We start from the raw sequence: 12,518 nt of genomic DNA, 5'->3' as shown, positions 1-12,518 counted from the left end.
AGGGCTGCCAGGCAACTGGTATTGTTTAAAAGGAAATAAATATGGCGGCCACCAAATAACTCTTACTTCAGGCTTAGTTTATTAGTGCCACAAACTAATGAATAATGGGGTGACTAAAGGCCTGTACACAAACTAGAGGTTTCTCGGCCAAGGCAGCCAGTCAGGGTGTCTGCCGAGAATCTAGCATGCGTACATCCTTCCTGATGCGCCCCATAACATCTGGAGTACCGGATTGTCTCATTCCCCTCCTTAAAGGATACCCCAACTGAAATGTGACATAATGAGATAGACATGTGTATGTACAGTGCCTAGCACACAAATAACTATGCTGTGTTCCTTTTTTTTATTTCTCTGCCTGAAAGAGTTAAATATCAGGTATGTAAGTGGCTGACTCAGTCCTGACTCAGACAGGAAGTGACTACAGTGTGACCCTCACTGATAAGAAATTCCCCCTTTTTACCTCTTTCTTGCTCTCAGAAACCATTTTCTGCTAGGAAAGTGTTTTATAGTTCGAATTTCTTATCAGTGAGGGTCACACTGTAGTCACTTCCTGTTTGAGTCAGGACTGAGTCAGCCACTTGCATACCTTATATTTAACTCTTTCAGGCAGAGAAATAAAAAAAGGAACACAGCATAGTTATTTGTGTGCTAGGCACTATACATACACATGTCTATCTCATTATGTGACATTTCAGTTGGGGTATCCTTTAACCCTCCCTCATCTGCTAAGCATTCTCCCTCCTTTTCCCATCTATTGCAACAGAACACTACACTAGTCTGTAGCTTAGGAACACATCTGTACAACACTCCGCCCAGAACTGCCGCCCAGAGGACTATGTCCTGATCTAATTGTGCACCCTTAGTAAACCTATCCTTACATTGATGTCTTGTTTCACAAATCTGACTTCATTACATAAGAGAGACATAAATGGTGACTTTAGCAAGCTGAATGCCATTTCAACGTTTTTTACAGCGACATCAGGAACACCCCACAGCCCTCTCAGAAAATCTGACAGGGACTTTCTCACACAGCTGTCAACAGCCCTCGTGTAGTATAAGGAAGTGTCTATTTCTCTATTTCATAAAGTCAGCTTGAAGTCTGAGGGACAGAAACAAGTTAGAGAGAACGAGAAATATTCCACTAGCAACCAAAACAGTTTTGTAGATGTTATTTGGCTGTTGATGTCATTTGCCCCCGCTGCAGTTACCATCCAGGTCTCAGGCATATTTGGGAGACAGGTAACTCTGTTTCTCTGCACTTGAATCAGCACCAGACTCAATCCGTTTAAAAACATCACAAAACACAATTTCTTCCAGAGAGCTAAAAAATAACCCTAATCAGTCCAACATGCTGCGAAGCCAAATACATCTCCAGCTATGACATTTTTCATCATAAAAACATGTATTTATTCTCAAAACATCAAGTGGTACAATGTCACTTCTGTGTTTTGTCCAAAATCTGCAGGTATGCCACAAAGGCTCGTTGCTAGAAAACAGCTATACAGATCAGTCAATAATACATGTCACCACTGGGTGTAGACCTAAGGCAAAGTCTTTTCTGTACATAGAATGTTACCTCCATTCAAACCATGTGTCACTGCCTGTCCAGCTGTGTGTACCATGTGACCCTGCCTCCAGCATCTAAATTTTATGTATCACAGTTCCATGTTACAGGTGACATTTATGCCAAGCATAGAAGTGAACAGTGAAGAGAGGTGTCTCTTGTGTACATGGCATGCTGTGTCACAACATTCCCCTCATGTGTATCAGAAAGTCTCTATATCTCTAATGCGGTTTGTGACAGCGTTCTTGGCCAAGTGTCCAACGCAAATGCATCCCAGGAACATGTTATGTAACGCTTTTCAAGTGATGTCTCTGCCACTACAAATAGGATCTAGTAGCATTATCACACCTGCATGTCATCAGTCACAGTGCCGCTCCTCACAGCTGCAAATGTGACAATTTCCTGCTCACTTGTATATTCGATGAGTATGACTCCCTACTTATCAAATCTGACAGTGTTCCCTACTTATGACTGAGTCACAGTGCCCTCTGTGCTATGTCACAAGGTAATGTTACTCTGATGTGACACTTCACTGTCCTCACACGTCACAATATCCTCTCATCGTGTAGCAATGTCCACTCACACATGCTACACTGTTGTGTGTCACATGTCACACTGTACTACACCTGTGTGTCACATACCCCACTACCACACCTATGTGTCACCTGTTCCACTGTCCCCTCACATTTTTATCACATGTCAAACTATACCTTCATCTGTGACTCACACAGCACAGTGCAACCTCACCTCGGTGTCCTAAATCATGTTGTCTCCCACAGGTGTGTCAACTGTCCCCCTCTTCCCTCACCTGTTTGTCCCATGTCATCTTGTCCCCTCATCTGCATGTCATATATTACTCTGTCCCCCTCTTTCCCCACTTGTGTGTCACCTGTCACCCTCTTCCCTTATCTGTGTCACCTGTTACCTCACTTGTGTCACATGTCACACTGTTCCCTCACCTGTATGTCACACTGTCTCTTTACATGTATGTCACATGTCATCCTGTCCCCTTATCCGTGCATCATATATTACTCTGTCCTCCATTTCCCTATTTGTGTGTCACCTGTCACCCTCTTCCCTTACCCATGTAACCTGTCACACTGTTCCCTGACCTGTGTCACATGTCACCTCACATGTGTCACATGCCCTGTCCCCTCAACTCTATGTCACATGTCGTTCTGTCCCCTTACCTGTGTGTCATATATTACTCTGTCCCCCCTTTCCCCAGTTATGTCACTTGTCACCCTTTTCCATTACATGTATGTCATCTATTGCTCTCTTCCATTATCTGTGTCATCTGTCACACAGTCCCCTCACCTTTGTCACCAGTTACCCCCTTCCAATATCTGTGTCATCTGTCACAGTGTCCCCTCACCTTTATCACCAGTTACCCGCTTCCAATATCTGTGTCATCTGTCACACTGTCCCCTCACCTTTTTCACCAGTTACCACCTTCCAACATCTGTCACCTGTCACACTGTCCCCTCACCTTTATCACCAGTTACCCCCTTCCATTATCTGTGTCACCTGTCACACTGTCCCCTCACCTTTGTCACCTGTTACCTTCTTCCGTGTCACCTGTCACAATGTCCCCTCACCTTTCTCACCTGTAACCTTCTTCCGTGTCACCTGTCACACTGTCCCCTTGCCTGTGTCACATGTCACACTGTCCCCTCACCTTTATCACCTGTTACCTTCTTCCGTGTCACCTGTCACACTGTCCCCTCACCTTTATCACCAGTTACCTCTTCCCAATATCTGTGTCACCTGTCACACTGTTCCCTCACCTTTATCACCTGTTACCTTCTTCCGTGTCACCTGTCACACTGTCCCCTTGCCTGTGTCACATGTCTCACTGTCCCCTCATCTGCCTGTCGCACACCACACTGTCCCCTCACCTGTAGGACACCTGTTTCCGGAAGGTCAGGTGGCGGAGCTTGTCCTCCACAGACTCCTCCCCCTCTCGGGTGTGCCCGGTGTCCGGCTCTCCTCCCTCGGCTCCCCGGCAGCCGCTCTGAGCTCCGTCCAGCGGCGGGTTCATGTCTGTGCCGGGGCTGAGCGGGGGGTCACCGATCCGCTCCCACCAGCCGCTGCTAATGGAGGAGGCGCTGCGGCAGCATCCATGGAGGAGGGGGGAGCGGGGCATTGTGGGAAACTCCTCCCCGGCCAATCGCCGTACGCCGGCTCCGCCTCCGCTTCAGCACCGCCCCGCGCTTCTCCGCCCCTTCCAGCCTCATCACCAGCAGCTGAGCCTGTCTCCCTAGTTCTGTATAGATATATACCATATTCCTCTATCTGTCTATCTATTTATCAGTCTGTCTGTCTGTCTGTCTGTCTGTCTGTCTGTCTGTCTGTCTTTTCTATTCTATATTGAATACCCTAATCCTGTACTAATACTGTCAGTATATCTATCTATCTATCTATCTATCTATCTATCTATCTATCTATCTATCTATCTATCTATCTATCTATCTATCTATCCATCTTTCTTTCTTTCTTTCTTTCTTTCTTTCTTTCTTTCTTTCTTTCTTTCTTTCTTTCTTTCTTTTTTTCTTTCTTTCTTTCTTTCTTTCTTTCTTTCTTTCTTTCTTTCTTTCTTTCTTTCTTTCTTTCTTTCTTATTTTTCCTGTCCTGTATTTTTCCTTTTTCCTATTTGTCTGTTTACCTATATATCCATCCATCCATCAATCTTTCTTTCTTTCTTTCATCTATCTATCTATCTATCTATCTATCTATCTATCTATCTATCTATCTATCTATCTATCTATCCTAGCTATGTACATATTGTACCCTAAACCCACCAGGCTATCTATCTATCTATCTATCTATCTATCTATCTATCTATCTATCTATCTATCTATCTATCTATCTATCCTAGCTATGTACATATTGTACCCTAAACTCACCAGGCTATCTATCTATCTATCTATCTATCTATCTATCTATCTATCTATCTATCTATCTATCTTTCTATCTATCTATCTATCTATCTATCTATCTTTCTATCTATCTATCTATCTATCTATCTATCTATCATCAGTCATATTCTTTACCATATTCATAGCACATATGACTTCATATAATACCTCATCTCTTCACATATTAACTCAATATTACAGTATTAATAGCACATATTACTTGATTTACTTTATATTATAGCTATGTTTTTCTTTATCAGCATGATAACATACAGTATATTACTTCATATAATATCTATTTACTTAATTATTAGCCTATATCACTTCATATAATATGTATATCATATCTATTTTCTTATTCCTGTAAGTCTTATTTATTTCATATAATCCCTACTTTTTACAATATTTATCTATAGATGATTTAGTCAGTGTTTGCCCATTGTAAAATCTTTCCTCTCCCTGATTTACATTCTGATATTTATCACTGGTGGTGACATCTTTAGTTCTGCCGGTCGATCTCTGCGGAATGTTTGTTACTGACAGTTCTATGCACAGAGGGTGATATTGTGACTTTGCAGTTGGAAAAAGACATTATTTCCCGCAATGCAAGTAATCTGCTAATTACGATTATGCAAAATTACGCGTAAATTTACGCAATTACGCATAAACGTAATTACAAATTCTTAATTCAATTGACTTTGTATTATCATTCGTAATTACGCATGAATTTACACGTAATTTCGTGCCGACTTTGACAGTGAATTGCAAAGCCCCCATACACGCTATACCTACCAAAATTGCTACCTATGTTAAGAAGAATAGTGGGTAGAAGTTACAATAAGAATTGCTCAAAAAGATTTTGTCGTTTTTGAGAAAATCAATTTTAAAAATGCAAAGAAAAATGGTTTTTAAACCCAGAAAAATTACAGTTCAAAAACCATTTTTTGGGTATTTTTAAAAATCAATTCTCTCAAAAACTACAAGGTCTTTTTGAACAATTCTTTTTGTAACTTATACTTACTATTCTACTTAACATATGTAGGAATTTTGGTAGCAATAGCATGTATGGGGACTTTGCTATTCACCACCAAAGTCAGCACAAAATTATGCGTAATTACGAATGGTAACATTTATAGAGAATCTGAAGTCTCCCTATAATGAGGTTTTTAGTTTAAAATTCTCATTAACATTATAGTCCGACCTAAAACGCCGCAGAACCGCGGCTGAAAACCCCCTCGATTACGATTACGATGCGTAATTACGCATGGGTGTAATTTCTGCTCATCACTACATGTAAAACCTCATAAATTACTATCATATTACTATTGTTAGTATCATCACCATCGTAACCTTTAGATTGTAAGCTCACAAGGGCAGGGCTCTCTCCCCCTTTTGTGTCTTGGCATTTGTTATACATTTCATAGCTCACACTCTATTATACATTTTATTCATCATGTTACATTTGTCATTGTAATCACCTGTTCTGCATTTTGTACCAGTGTCCATATTTGATGTATATCATTGTCTGTATCATTATGTACCCCTTGTTTGTTTTCCTACTTTGTACAGTGCCACGGAATATGATGGCTCTTTATAAATACATAAATAATAATAATATAACCTCATTAAAAGGGTATGTTTTTAATAATGAATAATTTATATTTTAGTAATATCATTAGATCATACTAGCCACAAAGCCCATTTAATAACGGGCTGGCGTGCGCCGTGCATGTGCCCATTGGCGCACAACCTGCGCTCTTTCAGACCACTGCTCAAAGCTTATGCGCCGGGCACAACAGACACATGCAAGCAGTGTGCTAGTGTAAATGATGGTCCATGGCCCCTACCCCCGACTGGCCCATCATTTACACTAGCACACTAGTCTCTACCCTCTACTGTTTTTTGTTATATCCAACGCTTTATATTATCCTCACATCGTGTTTTTTATACACTATAAGCTGTATGATATACAATGTCTTGTATTACAGAATTCACTATAGCAAAATGTACTGTCTCTTGTCCACAGTTTGTCCCCACGTTTATTGCCTGATGAAGCGGGCGTGGCCTGCGAAACGCATTGCATTTTTGGGGTACTATATAATAAATGTGATTACTATTATACAGACAGTCTTTCGTGTCTGCTTTATGGAGGTAAGTCCACCGCTTCCTCCAAGCAAATTTTAAAGGTTTTATCCACTTTTACCCTGCTGGCGCCTCTGTTCTCCTTTTGCTGTACAGTGTCCACTCCTGGTGGAGGGGTGATCTACCCCTTTTTCTGATCTACAGAGAGCGACTTCTTAATCCTGAGTGAGGACAGGTCTAATCTCCTCACCTACATGTACAGTGGTTGCCTTTGTGGTAACCCACGTTTGTGAGTATACCGTTCTCACTAATTATCTTTACTATATTTATGCTGAACATACTACACTATATTGGGCTCTCGGTTTCTCTAACTTTAATTTTCATTATTAGTATATGTATCCCATATAGATAAAATAATATCCCATTAGCATATATTACCTTATATAGTATTACTTATTAATAGTTTATAGTACGATACATCTCATATAATGCCTTTGCACTGCATAGATGGACTATACTTACTACACACTACTGATGTGCTTCTTATTGTGGTATTAGCTGCTGATGCCCAGATAGCTGTAGATGGTTAAGGTAACCATGACAGTGACCAACCAATCAGCTTCAGCTGTCTGAGGTAATAGTCCCACCCCTTCCCTCTTCTGCATTTCTAGTGACTGCACTGCTGATCATGTGACTTTCCTCAAACCTACAGCCAGTCAGTGGCGTCCCTACCATAGAGCGCAGGGGGGCGGGGCGCACCGGGTGACAGACACCCAGGGGGGTGTCGCCACGACCCCCCACAGCAGCACAGCAGGAGGGGGAAGCAGGGCTAGACGGAGAGGCTGTGGAGGCAGTGGTGGGGAGGGGGGAAATATCCCCCCCTCCCTCACCTGGGACCTCTCCTTCTGCCTCTCTCTCCCCCTCCAAAAATTAGCGGCGACAAGTGCGGGGCGGCCGGAGGCGTATGGACAATTACTCACCTGATTTCCGCGTTCCAAGCGTGGAGCGCAGCGTCATGACGTTACAGGTCTCCGTCTTCAATGCCGCCCACTGTGCTTCCTGATTAGCGGAAGCACAGTGGGCGGCATTGGAGGCGGAGACCTGTAACGTCATGACGCTTGGATCGCGGAGATTAGGTGAGTAATTATCTGTACGCCTCCGGCCGCCCCGCACTTGTAGCCGCTATTAGAGATGGGAAGTTCGGATCTTTTCAATGATCCGGATGATTCGAATCGGATCATTGAAAAGATCTGGATCTTTGATCCGAATCTCGGATCATTTTACTACCGAAGCATTTGGGGGTGAAATGAATAGCAGAACAGGTCTTTCCCTGCTGTGGACAGGAGAAGGGGAGGGGGGTGGACACACAGAGAAGGGGAGAAGATGGACAGAGGGCAGAGAGTGGACACAGAAGGGAGGAGGGACGAGCAGAGAGCAGAAATGTTTGCTTGCACACAATACCCACATGCTGCAATCATGCTTTACATATATTTCGCCTATATGTTCATCTGTGTACTTTGAATGCAAACGTCGCACAGTGAAAGAAAGCATTCCCCAAAGCATTCCCAGAAGTAAAGTGCAGCTGTTTAGAGCAGTGCAGGAGGATCATATTGCCCTGCAATCACAGTGCCTGCAAAGTTACTGAGCTGTGCTTCTGAGCCAAAAGCTTCCAATGTGTTCACTGTGCACAACTACGGAACAGACAGCCTATAATGAGCAGCACATTTCAGCCAGTATGTGTGCTCTACATCCTAGGTTCTCAACGTGTGGTACGCGTACCCCAGGGGGTACTTCTGATGATTCCAAGGGGTACTCGGGCTTGATATACTTAACCAGAAATAACTAATTTAGAGTTTTAGAAAATGATAAATCTTATTTAAACAACACCAAATAAGTGTTTTAGCTAATTAAAAGCAATAGTAAATGCTTGGAAATTGTTTAGAACCAATTATCATGTACTATGATCAAATATATATTTGTCAAGGGGTACTTGTGATAATGTTTATTATGCTAGGGGGTACTTGGTATTAAGTACAAGGTTTTAAAAGGGGTACATACTAATAAAATGTTGAGAAACACTGCTCTACATATATCTGGCAGTGGCACCCATGTCCCCTCTCTCTCATCTACCTGTCCCTGCAAGGCTGCCTCCCATCCAACAGAGCGATCCATCTCAGCTCTGCTTCCAGGACCCCCGCTGCCCGCTGAGAGGGGGGCGTGTCGCTCCTGGCCCTGCCCCTTTTACGATCCGAATCACTCATTTTGATGATTCGGATGATTCGACTCACAAAATAGATTCGGATCAAAGATCCGAATCGTTCATGATCCGGACAACACTAGCCGCTATGCTGGAGAGGGGAGAGAGAGGCAGAAGGAGGGTGAGGGACCCCTCTACAGCCCCTCCATCTAGCCCTGCTTCCCACTCATGGGGCACCTACAGTTGGGGCAACTATACTAGCCATACTGGGGGCAACTATACTAGCCATACTGGGGGCAACTATACTAGCCATACTGGGGGCACCTACACTGGGGGCAACTATACTAGCTTACTGGGGGCATCTATACTACCTTACTGGGGGCAACTATACTAGTCATACTGGGGGCAACTATATTAGCTTACTGGGGGCAACTATACTAGCCATACTGGGGGCAACTATACTAGCCATACTGGTGGCAACTATACTAGCCATACTGGGGGCAACTATACTAGCCATACTGGGGGCACCTACACTGGGGGCAACTATACTAGCTTACTGGGGGCATCTATACTACCTTACTGGGGGCAACTATACTAGCCATACTGGGGGCAACTATACTAGCTTACTGGGGGCAACTATACTAGCCATACTGGGGCAACTATACTAGCCATACTGGGGGCAACTATACTAGCTTACTGGGGGCAACTATACTAGCCATACTGGGGGCAACTATACTAGCCATACTGGGGGCAACTATACTAGCCATACTGGGGGCACGTACACTGGGGGCAACTATACTAGCTTACTGGGGGCATCTATACTACCTTACTGGGGCAACTATACTAGCCATACTGGGGGCAACTATACTAGCTTACTGGGGGCAACTATACTAGCCATACTGGGGGCAACTATACTAGCCATACTGGGGGCACCTACACTGGGGGCAACTATACTAGCTTACTGGGGGCATCTATACTACCTTACTGGGGGAAACTATACTAGCCATACTGGGGGCAACTATACTAGCCATACTGGGGGAAACTATACTGGGGGCAACTATACTAGCTATACTGGGGGCAACTATATAGCTATACTGGCTGGGGCAACTATACTAGCTATACTGGGGGCAGCTATCCTGGCTGGGGGCAACTATACTAGCTATACTGGCTGGGGGCAACTATACTAACTGTACTGGCTGGGGGCAACTATACTAGCTATACTGTCTGGGGGCAACTATACTAGCTATACTGGCTGGGGGCGACCATACTAGCTATACTGGGGCAACTATACTAACTTCATTGGGGGCAACTATACTAGCTATACTGTGGGCAACTGTACTAGCTATACTGGGGGCAACTATATTACCTACACTAAGGGCAACTATACTAGCTATATTGGGGGCAACTATACTGGGGCAATGGCAGCGCCATTCTCCAAGCACCCCTAAAGCACCCCCCAGCGTGAACTGACTTTCGGCGTCTAATAGACGCCGTGTCAGTTCACTGACAGCAGCAGCCCACAGCTGCAGCAGAGCAGGGCTACAGTAAAATCGCGTCTGAAGCCCTGCTCTGGAGACTTTGAGTCTGCAGTGCAGGGCTTCAGGCACCATTTTCCCATAGCACGCGCCGCAGGTTATAGCCACACCCACTTTTTTTTGGGGGGGGGGTCTTTTAATACCCAGCACCGGGTGTCAAATGCCCTAGGTACGCCACTGCAGCCAGTCAGCAAATTCCCTGTGGTGCCTGCTGTCAGATTTCGTTTTAAGTATACATGTAAAACTCCGGCCCCCATAAATTTGGCCCCTCAGTGCTTTTCCCACTTTGCATTGTGTTAGGCCCACTCTAGACCACCAGGGAAGGTATATCAAAGGTGAAGCCCTAGATCACCAGGAAAGCCAAATGTAATATGTGCCATAAGCACTAGACACCAGGGAACTGTATAGGGGGGAAAGGAAAGACTGCTAAACACCAGGAAAATGTATAGGAGAGGGTGGAGGACCACTAAACACCTGGGAACTGTACCGGGGAGGGAGGAGGCATTAGACATCAGGAAGCTGTATAGGGGAGGGGAGCCATAAGACACCAGGCAAATGTACGGGGGGGGGGGGCTAGACACCAAGGAACTGTAATGGAGAGGCAATAGTCATTAGACTCCAGGAAACTGTATAGAAGAGGGAGGACCACTAGACACCAGGGAGCTTTATAGGGCAGTGAGACGGGCCAATAAACACCAAGGCATTGTATAGGGGAGGGAGGGGGCATGAGACACCAGGGGACTTTATAAAGGATGAGGTGGCCACTAGACATTGAGGTTGGCTCTCAGCTTAATCCCAGTGTTCAATTTCAGCCCACTTTATATTTGAGTTCAACACTCTTGGTTTAAAGTGAACCTGTGTCCAGATCGTGTTAACTACAGCAAACAGCACACATATTGCTATCTTATAGTTACTCAAAGTACATAATCCGAACACTTGTATAACTGTAAGGCTTGGTGGTGTATTCTCCACAGTCAGCATGCAATGCATGAGCTGACGTGAAGGAGGTACACACATTAGCACACGGAAACAGGCTATCCCTAGTATAGTGGAGGGGAGGACTGACTCCAATAGGAGATTGTGGCGCACAGAGCCGGTGCAGATCCGACAGCCACAAACAATACTTTTGCGATAACGTCTCAGTGCAAGGTAGCGCTGAGCGCATAAACCATAACAGAGGAGATCAGGACAGGTAGACAGAATGAACGCTTGCTAGCTAGCCGCTACTTAGTGACAGCAAGCGTCCACAACAAGACAGACTGGAATGAGGCAGCCAATGCGTTGCAGCGATGGCGTGCCTCACAAAGACAGGACAGGATAGTCAGGAAATAGCAGGATCAAGATAGATGAACGTAACACAGACAAAAATACAATAAGTATGTTTTCCTAGCGTATTACAATTACAGCTATCAATGAAACTATTTGTAACGTCTGACTAACATATGTATATATCGGCAATGAACCGATATATGACATAAGCAGGAACACTGACTAGGACTGGAGCAATACAGGGAAATGGACTCAGAAGGATTCGCTATCTCTTCGCAGAGATGAACGCAATCCACAAACGGAACAGAACAGGATTCAGAAGGATTCGTTATCTCTTCGCAGAGATGAACGCAATCCACAAACAGAACCAGGAGCAGGATAGCTAACTCAGCATGGGTGATCACGATACGCGCAAACTACCAAAACGTGCTGGAAAGCTGACTAACTGAACACAGGATATAAACAGTTCGTGTACGTATACATCAGCGACACTGATGTATCAACGTAACACGAATACAAGGAAAATAATAAACGTGCTGGTATGCATATATATTGGCAATGAACCAATATATGATGCAAGACCAGCAAAGTATCTTTAGAACAAGAAACACGATCTGGGGCCGAAGCAACAGCAAGACGGGCTTAAACTGAAGCTATGATAACCCGAGGAGTCCTGCAGGAAGCAGATCTTTATACTGAGGCCATCCAATGGGAGCAGACATGCAGATTCCCACACAGGTGAATGATAATCAGTCACAAGCTGATAGCAGGGAAAGGCAGACAAAGCTATGCAGCTTGCATGGAAAGAGATCAGAACTGCCTGAGCTGCAGCACTACTACTGCCAGCAGCACCTGCTGCAGCAGCGATCATGACAATAACACTTTTCTCCTGTCAGACTCAAAGAACTCAAGAGCTGCAGCCACTGGGTCGCAGTCAAGAGGCCACCCTGCAG

At 44.4% G+C, this 12,518-nt stretch overlaps 1 protein-coding gene across 8 annotated transcripts in view; it reads right to left on the bottom strand.

The window, feature by feature from the left end:
• Positions 1 to 7,167, bottom strand: part of DGKI (diacylglycerol kinase iota) — a 599,247-nt gene extending 592,080 nt beyond the window's left edge. For 2 of the 8 annotated variants that reach the window (XM_068277868.1, XM_068277875.1), the window contains exon 1: positions 7,087 to 7,167. Coding sequence is in view for 2 of the 8 variants with exons in the window: in XM_068277865.1 (XP_068133966.1) it covers positions 3,463 to 3,605 (143 nt within the window). In the remaining 6 variants the exon portion in view is untranslated. Of the gene's footprint in view, positions 1 to 3,462; positions 3,672 to 7,086 lie in introns of those variants that run through there. The other 6 variants (XM_068277865.1, XM_068277873.1, XM_068277867.1 and 3 more) reach the window with 4 other exon arrangements.
• Positions 7,168 to 12,518: the final 5,351 nt, after the last annotated feature.

This window comes from Hyperolius riggenbachi, chromosome 3, assembly GCF_040937935.1.
Source record: "Hyperolius riggenbachi isolate aHypRig1 chromosome 3, aHypRig1.pri, whole genome shotgun sequence".
Lineage (NCBI taxonomy): Eukaryota > Metazoa > Chordata > Amphibia > Anura > Hyperoliidae > Hyperolius > Hyperolius riggenbachi.
The sequence above is the reverse complement of the archived record's forward strand: the minus strand, read 5'-3'. Positions and strand labels throughout refer to the sequence as shown.